Genomic DNA, 26,447 nt, shown 5'->3' on the forward strand with positions numbered 1-26,447 from the left:
CATAGGAATACGACATATCTGAAGGCGTCCATCGGATTGCTTAAGCTATAAGATATCTCAATGGTGTAGATCTTCATCGTTGCAAAACACTTATTTATTAGTTCGACCTTGGATCTGTTACAAACGCCGCCCGTTAATGAGAATAAATGAGACGGAGTGGAAAAAAGGTGGGGTGAAGCTTAATGATTGAATTAAAGCTTGATTTTAAGTGAAAGCGAAGAAGACGTTATAGGAAAACACAGTCGGGGACGATGGAAGGTGACGGCGTTGATCAGCTGAAGATGGCACACCTAACTCTAAACACAAATGGGCCGCATATATCAAAGTATAGGTCAATAAATAAATAGAAAAGCCCAATAAATAATCAGAAAATCCCCCTAATCCGCAAGAGCTAGAAACACCAACAAAAAAAGAAGAAGAAAATCCACGAGTTGGAAGAAAAGGAAAAAAAAAACTTTTCTTTTTGCTCGACACGTGTTGCAAAATGGAGATAGGAAAAATGATGTGGAGTTTCTTTTCAGTTTTATTATTATAGATAAGAAACATATATTTTAGAGGAAAAAAAGTTAAACAAATAAGAAGTCCAGAAGCCTACGTTACCATTAATATAACTTCTTAGAAAACTTTTATCAACTAATAGGCATTCATTTTCTTTAGTAGCTTAGAGTTTTATTATGAAATAATTACACTCAAAGGCAGTTTTATGTTTTTATTAACACAATGGGTCAGTTTGTTCTACTAAAACACTTTTCTCTAACATCTTTCCTGATTTCTAACTATTTTAGTTACTCTCTAGTTAAATCATAACCAATATTACTTTTATTCTTTCTCATACCTTATTTTTTAATAACTAGATCTAAAAAAACAAGGGACAATTATTAAAATATACCCAAACTGAGTCGAAATCAGGGATCCATACACGATGTGATGTAATCCCAAAATCTCATACATTTATTCACTAAAGAGACAGTTTTACCCCTATAATACATTCTATCTCTCTCATCTCTAGCGTTTCCTTTTTCCTGTGTCTGTTCATATTACCGAAACTTGTTCCTTTTTTATCAAACATATAGATTAAAAAAAATTAATTGTAAAGATTGATTTTTTCATCATTCCGAGTAAAATCCAAAAAATATTGATGAAAATTTAGTAAAATATTGATTAAAATGTCAAACAAAATCAACAAAAAATCATAGAAGCTCAAGTTAAGAGAGTAGATTAATGGTAGTGAGATTATAGATAATAAAAATCTGTTAAATACTCTTTTCTGGGTTTGTGATGAACAACACTAAAACTCATCGATGAATTTAACCATCAAACATGTTACAAATTCTGTTAGCGAGTAACCAAATTGTTAACATGTTACAAATTTTGTTATCAAGCTAAATATATTTATAACACGTTAAACAAATAATTAACTTAATAACAGATTATATAATTTAGTATTATTCATCAATCTAACGCATTATTTAATAGGTAAACATAAAGTTAACTAACTAATACTAAAATTAACAAGCAAAATACAATAAAATTAACATGTTATTCAACAAGTTAGCATGTTAACAATAATAGTATCATACAAATATAAATTTACTTTTATTTATATGCTTTAACGTTGTAACATAAATATTATATTGTTCTTATGAGAACACAAACACTAATACAAATCAAAACAAAATTATTTAGAACCAGATGGAACACATAAATAGAAATTGTCGGAGAAGACAATTACAGTTGCTATGCCGAATAAACAAAAGAACGAAAACGCCTTTGACAACATAAGCAATACACAAATAGCCCGACTGAAGAAAATGACCAAGAGGGAAGTACCTCCAACTTATGCTTTGGATTTGAGTCATTTTTTCTAGAAACGAAATCAGCCACCAAGTTCTTACTCTGTTTCGGACCTATGTAGTTTTTTTGCTCTTAAAAAAGATAGAGAAAAGAAAGAGAGAGAGGAATTGATTTCACGCGGATGTGAAAAAGAGAAATAAAAGAGTAGAACATAGAAAGAAAGAGAGCGTGAGAGAAAATTAAAAAAAGACCACTTGCCTGACACAAACTGACGCGCCTATATAATGTATGGATCCATGGCAGAGGGGCAAAATGGGAACGAAAATTAGTACAAAAAAGGTGAGGGTAGAATACAAATTAGAGGTTCATTTGTGATGTGATCATGGAAAGCACCAAGGACTGGAAGTATGAACCTGAACCTGAAGAGCTTGTAGCTGAGGATGCAACATTGAATAACATTTGGAAACAAGAAGAATACATTAGTCTTGGCCGAAGCTTGATCATCCAAGACACCTTAACCATCATTCAAGCTACTCCACCTTCAAGCTGATCATCATCTAGGCAAGTAGCTTGTGTGTACTCTTTTCCTAACCTTTGGTTTTGTCCCACTGGGTTTTCCAAAGGAAGGTTTTTAACGAGGCCACAAGTCTACTTCTCCTATCTCCTAGATGATTGATCTTGGTCTGTCCACATGAAGACCTTATGTTATATTTTAAGCTATGTTTTTATGTTATTTAGTTTTTGAAAACGCTAGTCTTTGTTGTGTTTCCAAGGGAGCCTTTGTCTTTATTTCCCTTGTATTTTCGAGACCTTGTGCATGTACAAGGCTTCTCTTTTATATTGTGGTCGTGGCCCCCTTGTATTATCATCCATCTTTTTATCAAAAACCTTTGTTTTTCTCTTTTCTTCTTGCTTGTCGAGTTGATTGAGTGTTGGTGTGTAATATCCAACTTCTGGTGTGTAATATCCAGAGACTAAGGGCTCTAGTTTGGTGTGTCATATCCGATCTATTGCCTAGGAGTATCAAGGAGCCTTTCCGCAGCCTCTTGTGTCACCATTCGATCCACATACCCTGAGAAGCTTGAGTCTTTTGATTCGTTTCTGCAAGGATTATCCCATCTGTTCCAGAGCATCATCCTAGGATCTCATTAAGTGGTATCAGAGCAACTCTGGAAGGGAAGTGTTTGTTTTCTCTCTGATTTTCGATTTGGTCTCTTCATATTCTGTTGTGATTTTGATCGATCTGTGTTTCTATTGTTGAAATCTGATAAATCTGAGTGTTTTGATCACGAATCTGTTGAAGTCTCTTCATATACTCTTTGATTTCGTGTTGATCTGTGTTTCTTGTGTAAGAATCTGTCGAATTAGGGTTGATTAGATCTTGTTTTGGGTATTAGACTGTTCGGATCCTTGTTGATCAAGTTCTCTGATTGTGTTGATCTAAATATGTTTGTGTGATTCCGATCTGTTCTTACTGTTTTAGATCTGTTCTTACTTGATCTAAAACTCATCATCTGTTATCATATCATCTCTGATCTTGTGTTGTTTGATCTATTGAAACCTGATCCGTGCAGTGCAAGTTTGATTGATTTCGTTTTTGTTATTTTTCTTTTGAAAAATCTGCTCTTGAATCTGAAATCGAAATCTATCTCTCTATTTTTGTGGTCTAGTTCGAAAATCAATCTGATCTGTTAGGTTTGTGATTTATCAATTCTGTTCTGATTAGTTTTGATTTGTTTTAAATCATTGGTTGAGTTTTGAATTTGTTCTAAGAATTGTCTAAGGTTTTAAGCTTCAATTTGAATCTGTTTCTGGTTTTGCAAATTGATTTTTGTTTTCTCTGTAGAACTTGTTACTGCTGTGTGTTGTTTTTCTGTCTCAGGTACAATGGCAGGAGATCAGAAAGGAAAACTCACTAAGGAAGAAAGGCTGTTACTTAAATCTATGAATGCTCAAATGCAGCAGATGTTGGATACCAACATGGGTGAATTTCGAAAGGAGCTTAGACAAAAGTTTCTGCAGCAAACTGATGATCTTAGGCAGAAAAACAAAAAGAGAATGGACAATCAAAAGCTTGAGCCTAGACCACCAGATTCTGTTCAAAACAAGTCAAGCAAGCATAAGTGGTATAAGGAAGAGGAAGCAGGACGTGGACAACAGTCTTACAAACAGCCAGCCCACACTTCGAGCAGACCACATCAAGCTTCTCGCACTCCTAAATCAAATATTCATTCTTCTTACAATCAAATTGTCACTAAGCCTCAACTTTATGTTTTTACAGGGGAAGGTGATTATTTAAAGTGGGAAAGAACAATGGAAAAGTGGCTGTGCTACAACAAAATCCTGAAGAGAGAAGCATTGGCTTATGTGATGTCGCAGCTCAAAGGAAACGTTTTTAAGTGGTTGTTGCAAGAAGAAGATGATCGCAGGTACTACAAGGAACCAGCTATCACCACTTGGGAAGATCTGAAGTTGCTACTAAGGAAGAAGTATGCATCCAAAGGCCACACTTCTCTGAAATCTCCAATGAAGGAAGTCACATCTAGCAAGGCAGTAACCTGTTACATCAAAGAGAAAACCGTTAAACTTTCATGGTTCAGTGAAAAGGATAAGGAGGAGTTGTTACAGGTAATAATGGATGTTGAGAAGCAAGTCAAAAAGACCAAACACACCACGTCCATCCATTGAAACAAAGTACCAGGAACCAGTTACTACTGTCTCAGAACTCAAAAATGCAGGACCAGACTCAGCTGCAACAATTCAAAAAGTCCAAACTGAATCATCTATGGAAAAGGAAAAATCTGAGACAGAACAAGAGTGTTCTCTTTTCTTACCTCAGTCTGAATTGAATTTCAATAATTCTTGTGATGAGCTAACTTGTCTTAAACCGGTGCAACCGAGTAGCCTTGTTTCAGTGTCACAGGTTGCAAAAGAAGACTCAGCAGAGAAAGAACCAGAGCAGTCAACACAAGGAGAAGAGTTGGAACAGCAGAAAAACTTGCAATCAGAAACTATTCATGAACCCTTGTCTTATGACCTGCAAAAGCACTGTAAGGAGTTTAATATGGTTACTTCTGTACCTGAACTGTTTGTTGTGGTTACTACTCAGGATGTGAAGCGTTTTGGTCTCGAAAAGGTTAAAGATTTTTGTGTTTCAAACTCTGTTTATGACAGAATGCTTAAATCTTTCAAAGAACTTGAACCAGATAAACTTTTTGATCAAAAATATTTTCAATATGGTAATAAAAACTTTTCTGGTCATGTTTTGAGTTTTGAACAATTTATGAATCACCATGAAAAGATTTTAAAACCTGTTTTTAAGCCAACCGAGTTCTATTTTAGAAAACCTTTTGATTTGTTTGCTAAAACTGAAGAAAATAGTTTTGTTGTGAACTTTCCTAGGCATGAACTGATCTCTGATTATTTTCTTGCATCCACATATGTTTTGAAAGAACCTAGAAAGTTGCATGAACCGAAATTTCATCATTCTGATGTTAGGGTTGAAATTGTGAAGTCTGCAAATATCTTTGAGTTTGAGCTTGACTGTTTGTGTGCTAAAAATGATTCTAAACGTGTAGGGTTGTTCTTTGAGGATATTCTAGTGTATAACACTTTCTTTGATACACCTGTTGCACAATTGAAACTAGAGTTCACTGATTCTGAATGTATGAATTTAATCCTTGATGATATTTGGGTCTGCAATATTTTCTTTGATATGCATAATAGATGGAGGAATCATGCTGTTTTGTGCTTTGGAGACATTCTGGTCTACAACACTTTCTTTGACATGATAACACACTTGACTTGTCCAAAACAAGCTGAAAAAGGTACAGGTGAAGAAAGGGGCTATAATGATCAGAGTATCCATGATGAGTCCTTGGCTAAATTGGAGATGCAACAATCAAATCTTGGAAGCTGTCTAGCCGCCAGCTTTGACATAGGAGCAGTCCGAGGATCATATCTCAGCAACCAGAAGGAATTAAGCAACAAACTCAACGGCAATGGAAACTACACTCATCAGGGTCTCACGTCGAATTGGAATCATGTCCAAAGCTTCTCATATGAAAGAGTTATGGATTCTACAAGTCAGGTGATCCTCTGTGTGCTTTGTTTGAATTTTTCTGAGTTCAGAAAATCTCAATCCTATCTATGGCGACCAGGTGAGCATGATAAGGTAATTGATCATGTTTTCAAGAATTATTTTAGTATTGATTACACAGATATGATGCACTTGTTTTTGTCAAAAGAGCCATGTGCAGATTATAAGGAAGCTTGGAAGCATACAAGGAGAAAGAACAAGCATGAGGAAGATAAGAGATTCAAACCACCTGATCTGGATCAGCATAACCATGAAAACATCCCTTGTTTTATCCTCATCAAAGAAGCTCCCCCAGATGCAGCCTACAATCCAAGACCGAGCAAAAACCGATTTGGGATAAGACTCTTACTCTTTGATAAATTTTCATTTGCTAACTTGTTGTGTCTCAATGAGTTTGAATCAGGTTTTAGGTATGCATCAGGAGTATGGAGAACCCAACAGATCAGTTCCTTCTACATTACAGAACCAATCAGCAACAATGCCTATCAAAGAGGCTTGCAAGGTAAGTGTAATCTGATTATAAACTCTGATGTTACTGACTTGGTCCCTTCTATTGCAGGTAACACAGATTTGAGGACAAATCTTTTTGAAGTGGGAGGGGATGATGTGATCATGGAAAGCACCAAGGACTGGAAGTATGAACCTGAACCTGAAGAGCTTGTAGCTGAGGATGCAACATTGAATAACATTTGGAAACAAGAAGAATACATTAGTCTTGGCCGAAGCTTGATCATCCAAGACACCTTAACCATCATTCAAGCTACTCCACCTTCAAGCTGATCATCATCTAGGCAAGTAGCTTGTGTGTGCTCTTTTCTTAATCTTTGGTTTTGTCCCACTGGGTTTTCCAAAGGAAGGTTTTTAACGAGGCCACAAGTCTACTTCTCCTATCTCCTAGATGATTGATCTTGGTCTGTCCACATGAAGACCTTATGTTATATTTTAAGCTATGTTTTTATGTTATTTAGTTTTTGAAAACGCTAGCCTTTGTTGTGTTTCCAAGGGAGCCTTTGTCTTTATTTCCCTTGTATTTTCGAGACCTTGTGCATGTACAAGGCTTCTCTTTTATATTGTGGTCGTGGCCCCCTTGTATTATCATCCATCTTTTTATCAAAATCCTTTGTTTTTCTCTTTTCTTCTTGCTTGTCGAGTTGATTGAGTGTTGGTGTGTAATATCCAACTTCTGGTGTGTAATATCCAGAGACTAAGGGCTCTAGTTTGGTGTGTCATATCCGATCTATTGCCTAGGAGTATCAAGGAGCCTTTCCGCAGCCTCTTGTGTCACCATTCGATCCACATACCCTGAGAAGCTTGAGTCTTTTGATTCGTTTCTGCAAGGATTATCCCATCTGTTCCAGAGCATCATCCTAGGATCTCATTAATTTGGATGTATACACTCCAATTTCTGAAAAAACAAAACACAACAATGATGAACACTACACCTAAATCAACCGAGCCCTCTGTCACGGTCCGATATGTGCTTCTCTGTGGCTTCTGAAGCATTAACTGCACCACCAGCCACCATGCCTCCTGCCTTGTGCTCGCCTCCATCGTGCTTTACAACTCCAATCATCATCCTCAGCTCATTTCCGGCCCATCTGTTGCTCAACGACGTTTATCATCTGCCGTATTCCAACGAACTCGCTTGAAACCCCCCAAGTCGAAGCTCTCTACTTCCACAATTGAAACCATGAATTAGGATTGAGATGTAAAACCATGAATTAGAATTGAAATCTATCAGATCTAAAATACATAAAAAAAAACTAGGGAAGAATGTAAATAATTGTGAAAATAGGTGAGAGAGGCGGAAATTAGGGTTTCTGGTCGACAGTGACCAAGAAAGAAGACGAGGGTGTTTTTGTAAATTTCCATCATTAATGAAAAATCAAAAGAAAAAGTTTGTGTGTACATTACTTTCAAATTGTACATGTGTACACCTAATTTTGTATTATACATTAAAGTGATTGTGTACACATTTTTGCTTCTTGTAAGTTTTAAGCTATTTTGTATTATACATCAAAGTGATTGTGTACACATTGCTTCTTGTAGTATTAATGTCGTGTGTACATTACATTTTAAGCTATACATGTGTATACCTAATTAAACCATCATTGACCAACATTGAAGGTCGCTCGTACATGTCTTGTGTACATTACATTTAAGTTATACACAAATGTCGTGTGTACATGTCGCTCGTATGAGTGTGTACATGTCGCTCGTATGAGTGTGTACATTGAAACTTGCGCATACACAAATGTCGTGTGTACATTCCATTTAAGCTGTACATGTGTATACATGTACACGCTTGTTTGCATGCAATTGTGGTGCAGTTTGTTTATATCTAAAAGAACATATGAAGTGTACACATGATATAAGTTGATGTACATATGTACACTATGATATATATGTAGGTGTACAATATAAGTGTGTCAAACATCGTCAACGTGTACACATATATTCTACTGTCCACGTGTACAATATTATACGAATTGATACATGTACACCGATTCATTTGTACATTTTTTAAATTAAGATATTTAAATTCATATTTACATATTTTAGGGATTGGATTGAACAATTAAAAGTTTTTGGAAAATTAAAAGGGATGTATCTGAAAATTTGATAGTTTGGGCCAAATTGATAATAACCTAACAAATAAAGGACCAAACGTGAAAATGTGAGAACACCTCCATTACTGCCCGAGCTTCACCGTTCGACATAGATTCCGACCATCACAACCACCACGACATACTGTCACAGCGCGAGGTGGATGAGTTGCGGAGCACAATGTGGAGGAGGAAGCTTGGTCGTGTGATTCATGGCGAAGGAGAAGACGAACCGCAATGGAATTGGGCTGAGGTTCATCACAGACGAGGACCAGGAAGCACGGCGTGTTTGTTCTCAAATCTTCAGCCTACAGTCTTCGTCATACAAATCTTAAACTTTGACATGTTTGTTTTCAAATTTATTCACCGTACTTCTTATCTATATTAGAGTGAAGGAGATAAGAAAATGAGTATTAAACATGTGGCTGTCAGTTTTAAATTTTAAAATAAAAATTGGTTAGCAAATAAGAAACTATAAGCTTTTATAGTTAAAGTTTAGTTGGGGACATCAAGGTAAACAACCAGTAAAAACTACTTTAGTAGCTGAAACTGTCTTATATTGTAATAACAACATGAAAAATGCCCTATAGGGGTAATCACTCTTTTATTATTCTGAGGCTGGCATTGTACATCTAAATTCATTTCTCTGAAATTTAGTCATTTATTGTGAAGCAAAATGACAAAAATTCTGAAAGTTGCTCATCTACAAAAAAAAAAAAAAGCAAAAAAAAAAAAAATTTCATTATTCTCAGTTCCAAGAGATATGTAAGAAACTAAAATTGATATTAATTTTTTTTTAGTTTTGCCAAAAAGAAATTGTGAATGGATCGATTGGCTGGGGTGGGGGGTCGTCAATCATCAGATTTTTGAGCGCTTTGTTCATCAACTCCAAAAGCGTCAGCAATGTTGAAGTTCAAGTTTTTCATCATGGTTCTGCTTCTCCCAACTCCATCTCCTTTCTTCATCATTGCCGTAAACTCCGAGAAATCTATCTTCCCGTCCTACATTCATTTACAATACCTCAGTACTCATATATAATATACATCAACATTAGAGGAGAACAAGTGTAGTTGGTTACATACATTATCAAGATCAATCTCCTTGATCATGTCATCAAGAGGTGTATCACATAGACCAAACTCTGTGCATGCTGACTGCAGCTCATCAATGGTGATATATCCGCTCCCGTCCTTGTCAAAATACGAAAATGCTGCCACCAGATTCTCTTCTCTCTCCATCTTGTTCATGTGTAGTGTCGCTGCTAGAAACTCTCCGTAGTCTATTGTACCACTGTTATCAATATCCGCCTGTGCCCAAAACAAAATTGCTCTCTCTTAACAAGTCCAAATGTTGACAAAAGAGAAAGAGAGTTTATTTGGTCATGGTATTGTTAGTGATACCGCATCCATAAGAGACTTGATCTCTGATTCCATCAGCTCGGATCCGACTCTCTTCAAACCCGCTTTGAGCTCTTCAAATGTAATCGTCCCGCTGTTGTCTGTGTCTATCATTTTGAATAACTCCTTTAGACCCCCAATTTCTTCCTCTGAAAGCCTCTCAGCGATAACCTGTGAGTGTTGAGAGAAATCAGCTAATGGATTGAACATAAAAAAAAAGACTGTTGTTCATTAATATACCCGCAAGGCCATTTTCTTAATCTTGTTCATCTGTGAGAACTGCTTTAGTCGTGATAAGACTGCTGGGTCAAGAGGCTTGTCTGGTGCTGCCTCTTCATCCACAATCCATGGGTGACCTAATACATTCAGAACGAACTCAATACTCATTATCCACAAAGACACAATAGTTGATACCAAATGAACAAGCCTTACACAAGGCCTCATGTGCAGAAATTCGTTTCTTGGGGCTCCTTTCAAGCATCTTGTAGATCAGATCTTTAGCAGCTTCTGAGATAGTAGGCCACGGGTCAGATTTGAAATCTAACTTCCCTTGCAATATCTGTCTAAAGATTCCAGACTCGGTTTCTGCATCCATCATTCAAATAAGACATGAAACTTGTATATAAGAAAAGGCTTTTTATCTTTTGCAGACTAACCTGCCCAGAAAGGAGGGACACCGCTTAGTAAAATGTAGAGGATTACACCGGCGCTCCACACATCTATTTCAGGTCCATAACATTTCTTTAGAACCTCTGGTGCAACATAGTACGGGCTTCCAACTACGTCGTATAGATATTGTCCTGAAGACACAAACAAAACAACAATTATTCGATGATCCAATCAACACATAATCAACCAGGAAAAAACAGCTAATTCTAATACAAGAAACGTTTTGCTAACAAAGAAACAATTATCAACTTTTGAATTTCAACTAAACAAAAGGAAAAAAAAAAACAAGAAGTTGAGAATGTGGGAAAGAGATGAATCTAAAAGCAAACCTGGTTTGTAGAAGACAGACAAGCCAAAATCGGTAGCCTTAAGCTTGGCATCTTCCTTAGGGCTATCAAACAAGAAATTCTCAGGCTTGAGATCTCTATGCATAACCCCAAGCGAATGGCATGCCTCCACCACCGCAAGAATAGTCTTAATAAGCTTAACCGCCTCACGCTCGCTGAAATGACCCTTGGCCACAATCCGATCGAACAGCTCACCTCCTTCGCAGACCTCCATCACGAGGTGTACGAAGACGGAATCCTCGTAGGTACCCTTGATCCGGACAACGTTGGGGTGCTCCGAGAGATGATGCATGATCTGAATCTCGCGCCAGACATCCTCGTAATCTTCTCGGCACACCAGCTTCCGCTTAGGGATCGATTTGCAGGCGTAATTCGCGGAGGTTGACTTCTCGGTGCAGAGATAGGTCGTGCCGAATTGGCCTTGGCCTAGCTTCTTCCCCAGCAGGTAGTGATCTCTTAATCGAGGAGTTTGGTAAGGAAGAACAGTGTTTGAAGGGCGTCTAGGATTTGCTTTCTCCATTTTTCTGCGATCTCGATTTCTGTAGATGATGATATCGGAGTTTTTCTTTGCTTTCTTCCCTCTTCTCCATATTTTTTTGACTCACTCTTATATCATTTTCATCACATTTGTTTATTTTCAATTTTCTGTTATTATTTTAATTTCTTGAAATATTAGGTATCGTAATTTTAGATACATACATACACCAGTTCGTTTATACTTTTTTTTTTTTTAAATGTTGGCATCTAAATATTATTTTCAAATGCAATAATTTTTTGTAAGAATTAGGGGTGGGCAAAATAACAAACCGAACCAATCCAACAGAAGTTAAACCGAACCAGACCAAACTCTGTTCCTTATATAACTCAATTGGTCCATGTTACTCAATCTGAATGGTTTGGTTATAAATCGAACCAAACCGATAATCCAATATATTTTTATCTATTAAGAAATAATATATATATGTATATCGGTAAAATGCATTATAAACCCTAAAAGTGTAATCTACTAACACTTTAAACCTTTTAGTTTTTTTTTCTATTGCTTTAAACTTTCAAAGTGACATTTGTATCGTAAAAAACCTTCAATTTAACTTATTTGTTTATCAGTAAAAGGTTAACATGTCGCACAGGTTAAAACGATGAGGTGTCGGTTTTTTCAAAAAAATAATTATTTAACTAATAAAATAAATAAATAAATATCAGAAAACAAAACAAAAATTCATAAAATTAAAGAAAAAATATCATAAAATTAAATAAAAATTTAGATAATTAGATTAAAAAACAGAAAATAAAATTCAATTAAAATATATGATTTTTTAAAAGAATAATTAAAATTCAGAAAAATCACAAAAAATAGAAAATTCAAAATATCCTTTTTTAAATAGAAAATATTTCTAAAATAATTACAAAATTTTTTTTCAAAAAAAAAACTAACATATCATCGTTGACAATAAAAATTTCAAACATATCACTTTTGACAATGATGGTTTCTTACATAACTATTAACAATGACCGATTTTGATATATCTTAAATGATAATTTTCGACATCATCATTGAAAATGACGGTAGATATATTAATAATGATGTTTTAACAAACATATAGGGGATATTTTATAAATGATTCTTAAACATTTATAAATGCTTTAAAAGGATAAGTTTAATTTTCTCATAAACTTAAATATTTGCATAATTAATTATCATTTAAAGTAACTTTGAAAAATAATATCAAATATGTGGTGAGATTTGTCATACATCCACCATAGACAATAATAGTAGAATACATATTTGATTTGGCAGATGTGAGATTGGAAGAAAATGTGGATTTGGCGGTTGCGATGGTGGAAGATATCATGTAGTATGGGGATGCCCTAAACGGCTTTACATCAAGACCTAGGCTCTCATATCGAAGCTGCATAAATGTTATCCTCCAGAGAAGCATAGCAAAGATAGCTTGGACAATTGTTTGTCTACCCAAGGAAGAAGGCGGTCTAGGCCTCCGGAGCTTCTCCATCTGGAACCAGGTGTTATGCCTAAAGTTCATCTGGATACTACTATCTAGAACTCCCTCTCTGTGGGCGTACTGGCACTGGAGCACGCACCTGAATGGCCATTCTTTCTGGACCATCGCAGAGAATGCTTCTGACTCTTGGGCGTGGAGAAAGCTGCTGGACCTGAGACCTTTTTCGCTCCAGTTTTGTAAAACAAGGCAGGGTAACGGTCTCACAGCAAGCTTCTGGTTCGATCAGTGGACTCCCATGGGTCAGTTGATAGAACACATTGGTCCCGCGGGACCTAGAGCCTTGCAAGTAAGGAAGAATGCAGTCGTTGTAGATGCTATAGCAGGATCACATTGGACCCTTCCACATCCACGTTCTCAAGAGGAAGTTGATTTACATGCTCACCTTACGACTATAACCCTGCCATTAAATGTTGATGTTTGTGATGATTACGAATGGGTGGCTGGTGATTCTTCTTTACATGTTTTCAGGTCTTCCACAATGTGGGAAGTGCTCAGGCCGCATCAACAGATCAAAAATTGGGTGGATGTGGTCTGGTTCAAAGGAGCAATTCCAAAGCATAGCTTTACTATGTGGATCGCAAACTACGACATGTTGCCTACACGATCAAGACTTGCAGCATGGGGATTACCGGTCTCACCCTCCTGTCCTTTTTGCTCCAACTTCGAAGAGACGAGGGATCAGCTCATGCTTTCATGCGAATACTGCTCAGATGCCAGCCACCAAACACCATGTTCGCAGACTGGTCAGAGCTCTTGTCCTGGATCAGAGCTGCATCTTCTTCCAAGATTTCTCTCCTTAGGAAGCTAGCGGTTCAGACGGTGATCTACCATCTATGGAAGCAGAGAAACAACCTGGTACGCAATCAAACATCTATCTCAGCAGCAGCTGTGTTCTATGGCATCGATAAAGACCTACGGAACATCATCTCAGCAAGGAGGCATAGGAAACATTTTGATTCACTTATGGCCACGCGACTAAGATAAAATGTGTCTTGTAGGTTTAAATCATGATCCAAAATTTTTTATTTATTTTTGCCATGATGGCTCGAATGAAAGATCTTCTTGTAAAATCTTCTTTTCATTTATGATATTTCCAGTTTAGCGAAACAAAAAAAAAACTTTGGATGATATAATCACATTAGCTTTAGCCTAATCACTACGTGAGAATGTTTTAGCATATCAACTAGTTGAAGAAGAACGAATCAGAGATTCATCTTCTATTGTTTTTGGGGGGTTTTAAGATGTACTAGATCTCGACCCGCACAACCGCGCGGATTTTTATTTTTATTTATTTTTATATAAACTATTTGTTTTCAACTCTAAATTGGTATATATTATAGTAAATATGTGTCTATCAATTTTTAAACACATAATAAGTATACGGTATATTTTTTCATTTAATAGATTGTTTCAAACTTTCACATGTATTTGTATCTTCTTCTATATATATATTTTCGAATTATTATTTCATTATTAAAATCGTAACTATATAGAAACTTTCACATGTATTTGTATCTTCTTCTATATATAAAGATTTGTAAAATATTGTTTTATTATCATATTGAAAGATACCGTAACATTTCTTTGAATAGACAAATAATTTTATTTGATTGCCTAGTGGGGTCGGGTCGGGTCGTAGAGAGAGTAGATTGGTGGATAATGGAGAACACGTTTACATGACATGGACCCACTTTATCTTGCACGTCTCCTTCTTATTTGCATTCATTATGGAGAGTTGTGATTCTGAATCCAGTTGTATAATTTATGTCTAATTTATATATAGTGGCCCAATAATACAGAGAAAAAAAAAATAAACCGTCCGATACGTCTTTGAAATTTAATAAGAAATGAATATCATTACAGAAAATTAGGAACACGCTTTGAATTGAAAACGAGAGATTAGCATTATTGCCCGAACACAATTTCTGAACTAGAAGAAAGGAATTAAATCTTGACCTTTTTAAAAGGATGAGGTTACGGCTAGGAAGGTCGCTTCTGATTGTATGTTCCGATTACGTACTCACAGGCCGGCTCAACATTGCTAGGGACCCTAAGACAAAACCAATTGTTTTACTCTTTAAAATTTATAAGTAGATAATGTTTAAAACATTTTTAAAATTTAATCAGTAATATTTTATATATTTGTAATAAAAATAAAACTATATACATATCAAATAATTTTGGGCCTTTTCAATTTTATTTATTTTATTTATTTTATTTATTATATCTTTATATATAAATATATAAATTTATAAAAAAATTGGATTAATTATTATTATACAGAGAGACATCAGTTTGGGCCTGGAGCAGTCGCACCGCTTGTCTCCCCTTGTGAGTCGGCCTTGTACATACTACAGTTTGAGAGGTTTATATGTGTTGACTATGTGTATGAATGGTAACTTGACAAAAGCGGAATTCTCAAAAAACGCCTTTTGGTCACCCTTCATAAATCATTTTGTAAAAGTGCGGTATTGGGAAGAGAAAAAAAGTAAAACCGCAAATGATAAAATTGTTTATTGGATAACGTACATCTTATGAAAAACGCACCCGACATAACAAACCAGCGTATTTGAAAAAAAACACACTTCTCTCCTATTGTATTTTTTATATATATTCATTAAAATATTTGAAATACATTAATATACATTCTGTTGATTTGTTGTATTAGAATAAAATCTTAACTACTAGCACATATAAAAATAACCATTATACACAGTAAATAATAGATAACTTTTAACCATTATGCACAGTAAATAATTCTGTTTTGAAAACGGCAAATGTGTTATATTTTTTTTCTAACAGCACCTATCTTATGCAAAATAAATATTATCCTTTTTAATAATAAAATCTATGTTATACAACATCTTATATATTAAAACAGAAGTCGTGACTTATTTCATGTGTGATTTTTTATTTGGACCACCCCTTAGAAAGTTGCTTAAATGATTTTTATATAAATATTTGAATTATTCAATTATTTGAAAACTAACTAATCAAATAGATATTCTTTTATTTTCTCTAAATTTGCATCTGAATAAAATCTTTTCATATCTTTTTCATAATATAAATTTATTCTTTTAACTAAAACAAACATTTTATTTTAATTATTTAATTAATTTCGTATTTATTTAAAATATAATATATTTTTCATTTTTCACTAAAACAAACCCTTAAAATATTTAATATTTCGTCTTTGTTTAAAATATAAATGTATTTTCCATTTTTCACTAAAACAAACCTTTTAAATTTCTAATTAATTTTGTAATTATAATTAAAATCATGTGCAATTTTGCATTAAATTTATGATATTAATTTAATATAAGATTTTTCAATTAAATCTTGGATCCCTAATGATATGATTTTCAATTTAAAAATTTGTACCACATGATTAAAAATGTGCTATGAATATGAACAATCGGTTTACAAATGCTATTTTGATAGTATAATAGATCTGTGTTATTAAATATAGTGATTGGTTTAATTTATATTTTAATAATAAGAGTATATGAATACTTTGTGAACATAAAAGTAATCATTCTTATTTCTATATAGACTAAGCTTATATATTATTCATTAATTTAATTGTTTTTGTACTTTTTTTATCTTGTGCAGTTTTGAAAGTGCAATATGTATTCTACTAATTAATGTCATTAACTTAAATGACTGACAAATGATTGAAAAATATATTTTCATATGAATATGTTTATTTTCAATCTGTCATCATCAAATGTAATGGTATGTATAAATGTTAATTGTATAAAGTGATGTATCATAGATGAAAGATTGCAAAAAAAAATTAACACCAAAAACTCATTGCAAATAATCCAAGAGTTTTGGAGTAATACAACCAAACAATTAAAATCTAAATCACCAATAGACAACATAATAAACCTCAATAAAACAAAGATAATATAGAAAAATACAGATTTAAAATGACAATGACAATGACAAAGACGATGCATTACTATTTTTGGTTCAATAATTTAAATGAAACATATGTTTTATGAATCAGACTTAGTATAGGTTATTGCGTCAAATATTTAAATCATACAAATAATTTGATACATGACCTATATATTTCATGACCTATATGCAATTAATATATATGGATGGCCAAAACCTATATGTAGGTTAACATAGATGTATGGCAAAAATCTAAAATACAAGTATACCCTGAATGAAATATTTAAGTCAGTGTTAAATTAAGTGTTATTTTTCGTAAATATAACTTAAACTTAATAAGAAAAATACCACTAACAGTTTAAAACAATAAATTAAATTATTGTTTGTGAACTATAAAATTTTATATCGCTAATCATGTAAAACAAATATGTATGTTTATAAAAGTTAAAAATAATTACCCGCACGGTTGTGCGGGTAGAGATCTAGTTTCTAACTTAAAAATTAACACATTTGTTTTTTTTAATTGTAAATTTTCTCACTGTTAATATAATTATTAATATTTTTAATAAATAATATACAGCCCTTTTATTTTCTAACTTTTAAGTATGTTCTGCACATTTAACATATTTTATTATTTTCACGTTTTAAATATAATAATTTGTACTCTAAATTATTTTAATAGTAAGTAAATAATTAAAATTTATAATTTTATTGATAATTAGTATTGCATAAAATTTTCACCAACCAAATCTTATTTGATATTATTAATATTATTTAAAGAATATGTACTTATGTATTTATTATATATATAGCAAGATTTATACTTATTATTTATTTTTCTAGTTAATAAAAGAACACATAAAATTATATTGATTTCATTGATATTTTTGTTTAATATTTTTTTTTTAATTGTTCAATTCCGCAAACTATATATGTTCACCAATCAACACAATTCCGCACCGCTAATTTTGTTAAAACCGCACTTGTCCCGCAAACCGCACGAACTGCACTTGGACCGTACCACACTTAAATTTTGTCCCGCTAATATTACCAATTTTGCAGTCACCATTCGGACTCATATCTATTTTTCACCATTTAAAGTCAAAGCCAGGTCTGAGTGGACTAAAGACATTTGATTCCTACAAATCACGCCCAAGTGACAAATTACGTGGACTCCCACACGGCTATACCCATTCTCAACCACGGGGTTTCCCTTTGCCTAACAGTTTGGAAACTTAGATGTCTTCTGGTATATGTTGAGATGATTCCGTGATATCAATGTAACATGAGATATTTACGCCCACAGACACAATTCATCTTATGAATTACACTTTAAGACACTTTGGTCTTAGTGGACACTTTCTCTTAGTGAAATGTCTAGCTTAACCCTCACCTCTTAGTGAAAGTGGGTTTCATGAATTCTCTAACCAGAACAATTGGTTTTCCTAACTAGTAAAAATAAAACAAATAATATATTTTCAGATATTTTTTACTTGAATTTTGAAAGAGTCTATCTTTTTTTTTCTTTTTCATTTTGTAGATTTCAAGAGACAAACCCTAGTTTTATCTCTCCCCCGATTTCTTGTAGATCTAGAAACTCAAACCTTCGCCAAACCGTAATCAAGTTTCTAAAAATCAGATCCTCTCCGGCGATAGTTGATTTCGTCATTAACCACAGCCAGCCACCGTTGATTGAGAAAAACCCGCCATGGAAGGTGAGTTCCGTTTCGTACTCTGTCTCCGCCGCCGTTGTTCCTTCATCTTCCACCCACAGCCACCATTAACGATTTTTCCTTTTTTCAGATTCTGCAGAGGACGCCATAGACCACCGTCTTCCCGTGAGACTCTTCGCAACTGATTCATATATGAAAAGTTAGTTTATTGTCTGATTGTGGTGGTGGATGCCGCGATGGTAGATGTCGTGGTGGCGGATGTAGATACGGAGGTAGAAGACGTGAGGAGGAGGAGGTGGTTATGGATGTCGTGATGGTGGATGCTATGGTGGTGGATATGGATACAGCTGACGCCTAACCATGACTTACCCGACCACAACTCACCCAACCACAACAACCCGTCTCATGTCGCCACACATGATACACCTAATAGACACCTTTTGTTTTGTTCTCAATGTGCCTTTCAGCTTATGTCTATTCATGTACTTTAATTCCACGAACTGAGTATGTGAGGAAGAAGAATCACTTGGAAGCCACTCCCATATCATTAACTAATATGCTGTACAACACTACCTCCATCCAGACTAAAGCCTACAAGATCACACTAGCATTGTCACCAGACTAAAGCCAACATCGGCATCCATTCACAAACTGGCCACCAGAGCCTTGACGACAACACTCCCGACCACAACAACACTCCCCCTAACCACAAGAGTCCCATCCACAACACATCTGACCACCACAACAATCACACAAACCACGAGAGTCCCATCCACAATACACCTGAGAACCCCAATCCAACCATCTTCTTTTTGTCCACCACGAACTCCACCCATTACCAAACACATCTCCAAATATTTAAACTATATTCTCAGCCTTAGATCTTATGCATATAAATAGATCTAACGTCCTTAAACAATTCACTTTTTCCCATACAGTTACCTTTTTCTTTTAACCTTTATCATTTATTGTGTAACTAAAGACAAACTTAGTTTCTACTTCTTCACTTTACGGTAGCCTTCTTAAAAGAAACACACTCCTCCTTACACAAAAAGCAAGGTTATTTATGTCATAGAAAAGACAGCTGTCTAGAGAAAGTGTGCAAAGGAGACAATGTGTTTTTTAATGTAAACAAAAGTCAGATTGTGTCCTATTATGTAAGTCTCTCATGTAACATCCTGCTTGTGGTATTGGCAGTGTACATTGAAAGGTTTACAAAATTGATTTTACTACTATGTCACTTAAGTGTAGTTATCATTTCGGTCAGACATCATGAGAGAATTCTAGAGTAAAACGAATATGAACTGGAGTTATCAAAAGATGGATAACTTATCGAAATTTGATTCACGATATTGTGCGAATGAATCCAAAGCACGGAAAAAGATGTGTTAGTTGCAGGGTCGACAAGGAAATATTATAAAAAATAAGGATGTAAATTATAAAAGATAAGGATAACTATCATTTTGTTGTTTTTGGTGTAGATTCTTCTTCAGTTTAGGATCTATTCTTTGTATAAATATTTTGTTATGTAAGTCAATACAACACACTTTCATCTATACTATTATTTGTGAAGTAAATTTCTGGAATCGAGATCTCACGTTAAAAGTTAGAGTGGTTAATAATGTTTATACCCTTAATGAATAAAATATATAACTAAATTAAAAAAAATTAATTTATTTGATTAGATAATTGATTAAAATTAATAATAGTAATAATTATCTGAAATCTGAAAATATAATTTAAAAAGAGAGATAATTTATGTATATATTGTATTGTTATCTGAAAAAGTGTTTTAGTAAAAAGTTAAGAACATGAATTACATAACTAAATATTAATCAAATAAAATTCTTAATTATATAATTAAAAATAGAATATTGAATTATCCAAAATCTAAAAATATAATTAAAAAAAAAAAGATAATTTCTACTATTATTTGCGAAGTAAATTTTTGGAATCGAGCTCTCACGTTAAAAGATAGAGTGGTTAATAACTTCTATACCCTTAATGAATAAAATATATTACTAAACTAAAAAATAAAAACGAAAATTTAATTTATTTTATTAGATACTTTATTAGAATTAATAATAGTAAGAATTATCCAAAATCTGAAAATATAATTTAAAAAGAGATAATTTCTATATATATTGTACTGTTATCTGAAAAAGTATTTTAGTAAAAAGTTAAAAACATGAATTATATAACTAAATATTAATCAAAAAAAATTCTTAATTATATAATTAAAAATATAATATTGAATTATCCAAAATCTAAAAATATATTGTATTGTTATCTTAAAAAGTTAAAAACATAAATTACATAATTAAATATTAATCAAATAAATTTTTTAATTATATAATTAAAAATATAATATTAAGTTATTTCAAAATTTATTTTAGTATAATGAATATAGTGTGAGATTTTTTCAAAAATTATGAAAATATTTAAACCCGCATCGCGGGCAAAACACCTAGTATGATAGTATCAAGTAGGGGTGGCACTTTATCCGATACCTGAAGCCGCACCCGAACCCGAACCCGATCCAAAAAACCCGAACCGAAATCTGAACCCAAGTAGCAAAATACCCGAACGGGTATTAAGTTATGAGAGATTGGATATCCGAACCCGAACAGATAATATCCGAACCCGAACGGATTACCCGAACGGGTATTAAGTTATGAGAGATTGGATATCCGAACCCGAACAGATAATATCCGAACCCGAACGGATAATATCTGAACCCGAATGGATATCCGAAGATAACCGAACATATATATATACTTATCCTTATATTTCTAGTTTACATCTCTCATTTTTTATTAAATATTTATATTGATATTACACATACTTTAAAATCATAAGTATATATATAATTATGGAAAAAATGATTTGATATTCATTTAAAATGAATGTCAAACTTTTTGTTTCATGTATTAACAAAAATTACGTTCAAAGTTTAAAAACAATACCCAAATTAATATCTATTTGTTTTTAAAATATTATCTCCAAACCTATTAATCATTCAATCTATAAAAATAAAAATTCATTTAAGTGAAATCTATATTTTTAAATACAAGAAAATTAAAAAATGAAAAAAAAATTATTTTTTTTCTTTTAAAATCTAAATATCCGAACCCGATTTAAAATAACCGAACCCGAACTAAAAATATCTTAACGGGTTCTCTATCCCTATACCAAAATACCCAAAAATCTAAAATATCCGATCCAAACGGGTATCCGAACGCCCACCCCTAGTATCAAGCAAGATACGATACTCGATAGTTGACGACTTACTTAAAACAACGTATTTTATGTTTAATATTTATTAATCAAAGTTAATAGTTGACTATTTGCTAAGTTAAAATGGATGAGCCAACACAACAACAAGATCAAAATGACCAATATACAAAAGTTAGAGATTTAAATTATCCGTACACGAGTTGAATTTGGTTTCCTTTTCCTAATTTTTTTTTTGATAACCTTGGAATGATCCAAAAGACTTTTTAGGTCAAATGACTAATCATCAAGAGGCCCAAAAAAATCCGGGTTTTGTTTTCCTAAGTTTATAATAATTTTGGTGGTTTTCTCTAATACTAGCTAACAGGTTAAACGTATTTGCAAAATGTTGAGCAATTTTGAACTGAAAGTACAGAACATATATCGCTGGAAAGCATTATTATTATTAAAGACATCTACTATCTAAACTTATATTCAAATTTGACCTTTTTAAGAATAGTTAATGCATTTGGTATACTTATTTTAACATATTTTTGATGATATATGCTTGATTTTCCTAATGTTAGTTTCAATTTGTTTGAATATTTTGTATAGCATGAATATTGAATCTGAAAATTGTAATTTGGATTTGATGATGGATATAGATTTTTTTTTGTTGGATTGTTAACGCTATAAATCAGTTTCTATAATCACTTCTTTTTCTAAACGACTATAAGCACTTCTTTTATCATGGAAATTTGTTTTATGTTTTTGAATCTGTCTTCAGATTTTTTTTAAAAAAAAAATTTTGTTGGATTTCGGTGGATAAGACCATGAGATCTTGATACTCATTTTGATGAACCGGGAATATGGAGAACCAATTCTTGCAGTCTAACAACAAAGGAAAATAGAAATAAGGCCAAAAAGGCATATAAAAACATAGTTGAGAATGATTGTAAAGAAACTTTGGGTTTGTAACTTAAAATAAAAAAAGATGGCAAAAAAGATGCATAAACCATGCTTACACTAATGGAGCAAATGATTTTAATGCCTTCTGCACCTAAACCAAACCTAGACCCAAGTTTAAAACCAAAGAACCCTAAAAAGGTTGAGAAGCAAATCGGTCCTGAAAGCTTTGAGTATTTTGATAATGATGGAGTCTTCAAGGATTTCAATCTCATCCCCGCACTTCACTTCAGACTGATGAGTACATATTCGATATCTTTAGTGCAATCTGTGAGAAGAATGAGTTCGGAAAGTGAGAATCTTTAGTACAGATTTGATATTTTAGTGTATATGCTTCTTGATTTTTGAACGCAAATAGTTGGCACCAAGAACTAATGCATATGGCAAAAATGGGTTTCGATAGTGTGAAATATCAAAATGCTCCATATAAAATAAAGACGAAGATAAATAACTGTCAACAGGTTGAGTTGGCTTCTGGCTGAAGAGCCTAAATAAAAAGGAAAAACATACCACACTGAATTCTACCAAAAACTAGTCCTCTTTGTCCCTGGGTTTATGCTCACTGGTTTCACCTTCAAGGACACTAGTGGCCTGACCATCGGATGCAGCGGTCCTGACCCGAGCAGGCTCCTCAACTTGACCGAGGCTCCGTAGCATCATAATGACAGCAACCAGGAACACAATGATGTACACGGACCTAATCCCGATCATTGAGTTGATAAATCCCATAAAAGATGGTCCTTTGATTCTCTTCTTCTCTGTTTTTCCTTCTCTGTATCCCTCCAGAAACCGGGAGACTTGAGTCAAATGATCTTCCTCGTGGCTAACTGTCTCTATGCCGTTCACCTGTATGTCAATATAGAGATGTTGATGCGATTTACTATTCTAATCTAGTTATCATTCAACCGGTTTAACCAGTTCATTACCTGCTCATACTCCTCATCTCCGTCCCACACAACAATCTTAGGCAGCTTTGCCTTCTTGTCTGCATGAAACGAGTCTGCAAACTCTTCAAACTGCTCCACACCGACGTAACCAAAAACAAGGTCGCGGTTGGCATGAGCAGCTGCTCTTAGTGCCTTAATCAGTTTCCCCATGCTTTCATGAGTTTCATCTTCCACAATTGTCAATACCATCTTCCTCTCATCATCTTTCAGCAGCTTCAGGGTGTCATGGTTAATTGGCAGAATCAAAGGAAGGAAATTTTGTTTCACAAATTCTTCCAAGAAACCATCTGCAAACGAAAATTATCCTCTCTCAAACCTACTTACTTTAGAACAGATAAAGATATCAAAAAGAAGTAAGTAATCGCTGACCTTCAAATGGACCGTAGAAGACGCTATGCTCATTGTAGGCAGGATGTTGGGCAACTAATGCAGGAGCCTTATCGAAATCATAGGAAACCATGACATCCTCAGAGGCATCCTTTGCAACAGCAAACCAAGCCTTTTTCTTATACTTTCTACCTAGTCCCGATATCAAAGACTGGTTCAACCCAAAGCCGATGAACACAGGGAAGGAAGTCCCGGAATCTTCAACGAAATCCTTGACATGCGAGTTTGATTCAAGAACGGCAACATCTGGAGCAACAAACTTCTTCAAGTAACGGACTAGCAAATCCGCTTTCCTGGGTCCATAATACTCCATTGGCACTCCATGGTTATAGAGCATGAGGGTGGGGAATGCACTGCGTCATATAATACCAAAAGAAAAAAAAACTATTTACTTTGATAAGGTAAAAACACCAGCACAGAAGCTAAAGCGTGAAACTTAACAGACATACTATTAGAGTATAGAACCGTTAATCAAATTGTTGGCTTATGTACTGGTTAACATCCAATACTAAACCAATCACTAAACCAATAATTTGATTAACGGTTCTATACTCTAATATTCCCCCTCAAGATGGCAAATATATGGACTTTAAAGCCATCTTGCCCACCAAGGAATAGAATTGAAGAGACTCAAGTTCAGTCAAGACGTTACTAAACCAGACTAAACCAATCACTAAACCAACAATTTGATTAACGGTTCTATACTCTAATACATACTCGATCTCAAGCTTGCGTGCGAGACGAGAGTATTTGTCAGCGTTAAGCTTTGCAATGATGATAGGCTGCTTCAGTTTAGCAAGAATAGGAGCAGCTGCATCTAACTGCACCAGATCGACAAGAAGAAGATCAATAACAAAGCAAAAGCTATACGATTTTGATCCATAAACTCTCTAGAACAAGGCCAGATCGAGAAGAAGAAAAGACCTCAGGGTTAAGACGCTTGCAGTGACCACACCAAGGAGCATAGAAATCCACAAAGACGCAATCGAAAGTGGAAATCGCGGATTCGAAGTTGGAGTCGGTGAGTTCGAGTACTGTTCCGTCGATTGTGAACTGATCATCCGATGAAGCTGAGAGTGAGATTGATAACGCCAGAAACGAGATCCACCAATACATCAACCCTAACGAACGCATCTCGATGGACGAAGACGATCTATGGTTTTGAACTCAATTTGATTTTTAATAAGTTTGTAGATGGTTTTACGTCAATCTCAGAATTTAACCTGATTTTTTAGATCTGACTGGTTTCTCAGTTTACCATCCCTTAACGCATCTTTTGGGGATAGGTCATAACAATTAATAACCCTTTTTTTTTTTAAACAATCATATGAACCGTTTGTACCGTTTTAAATCAGTTTGTACCGCTCAAAATCAAAAGTTCCATACCGCAAGCATTTGTGATTGTGATTGGATAAAACTTCTTTTTTATACCTTGGCATTATCAAATTTTTAGGTAATACATGATCATAAACAAGAAAAAAGCAAGGACAATCCCTTTACAAAACAGAGGAAAAGCTAGATAAAGAAATGCCTAAGCCAAGCCGGGAAACCCGTAAAAATATAAGATTGAAAAAGGTTCTTCTTAACCACACTGTCTGCTATGAGGAATGCAGGCTTAGGGCCTTACGAGATTGTGATTCCACTCGCCAAGACAATAGTTCATGAAGCATAGAAGATAGCTTGATAGAGTAGAACTTTAAAGAGGGTCAAGAATTTGGTTTTGTAATGGCTCCTACTAGGTTGAGGTCTTCACTGGAGAAGATAACATAGTTCATACAGAGTGATTCATACTCCCAATGGCCCATTTCCAACTTTCAAAAGTAGAGTCTAGTTTGCTGCGGATGTTTGAGAAAGAGGCACCACCCTCAAAGTTGCTTTTGTTCCAAGAAGAGCCAATGTCACATTTAAGCCAAGAAACATGAAGAGGTTTCCATCAAAAAATGACCCTTTTCTTTCTTTCAAGATCAAATGCTCGATCATGATTCTCCATTTCTTTGACTAGAAACCAATGATCCACTTCTTCAAATGTCGATTTTGCAAATATCTGACCTACTGATAGACTACCATTAAATAGTAGACTGTTTCTGTTTTTCCAGATTGACCACAATATCCAGGAACCACTCCTTCTGATATTTGATGGACATCTCTGGTTATTCCCCATCTTTAAGACATAGAAGATGTTGGAGTAGATAAAGGAGGGATCAAAACCATTCTCAGGTACAGGGTAGTTGCATAGAACCCATGATTGTCTTGCAATGGTGCAAGTGAAAAGAACATGATTCATCGATTCACCTTCCATACCACAAGTTTGACATCGAGTATCTACCTTCATTCCTCTTTCAATGAGGTGATCAGCAACTGGAATGGCACCACTGATTACTTTCCAAAGAAAAATCTTGATTTTTGGTACCGTTTTTAAAGACAA

General features: G+C 34.2%; 3 protein-coding genes across 3 annotated transcripts; 1 reads left to right on the top strand and 2 right to left on the bottom strand.

Annotated features, from left to right (window-relative positions):
• Positions 1-9,288: 9,288 nt before the first annotated feature.
• On the bottom strand, positions 9,289-11,432 carry LOC103868814 (calcium-dependent protein kinase 11). The gene is made up of 7 exons (XM_009146872.3): positions 10,895-11,432; positions 10,553-10,696; positions 10,329-10,481; positions 10,137-10,252; positions 9,900-10,067; positions 9,582-9,806; positions 9,289-9,500 (listed from the first exon to the last, which is right to left on the bottom strand). The coding sequence occupies exons 1-7, from the start codon at positions 11,430-11,432 to the stop codon at positions 9,351-9,353; spliced, it is 1,494 nt and encodes a 497-aa protein (XP_009145120.1). The 3' UTR covers positions 9,289-9,350.
• Positions 11,433-13,168: 1,736 nt separating this feature from the next.
• On the top strand, positions 13,169-13,741 carry LOC103868872. The gene has a single exon (XM_009146929.1). The coding sequence runs from the start codon at positions 13,169-13,171 to the stop codon at positions 13,739-13,741; it is 573 nt and encodes a 190-aa protein (XP_009145177.1).
• A 9,328-nt stretch (positions 13,742-23,069) lies between these two features.
• LOC103868815 (protein disulfide-isomerase 5-2) lies at positions 23,070-25,156 on the bottom strand. The gene is made up of 5 exons (XM_009146873.3): positions 24,947-25,156; positions 24,740-24,843; positions 24,005-24,375; positions 23,615-23,922; positions 23,070-23,534 (listed from the first exon to the last, which is right to left on the bottom strand). The coding sequence occupies exons 1-5, from the start codon at positions 25,154-25,156 to the stop codon at positions 23,220-23,222; spliced, it is 1,308 nt and encodes a 435-aa protein (XP_009145121.1). The 3' UTR covers positions 23,070-23,219.
• Positions 25,157-26,447: the final 1,291 nt, after the last annotated feature.

Source organism: Brassica rapa, chromosome A05 (assembly GCF_000309985.2).
Source record: "Brassica rapa cultivar Chiifu-401-42 chromosome A05, CAAS_Brap_v3.01, whole genome shotgun sequence".
Taxonomy (NCBI): domain Eukaryota; kingdom Viridiplantae; phylum Streptophyta; class Magnoliopsida; order Brassicales; family Brassicaceae; genus Brassica; species Brassica rapa.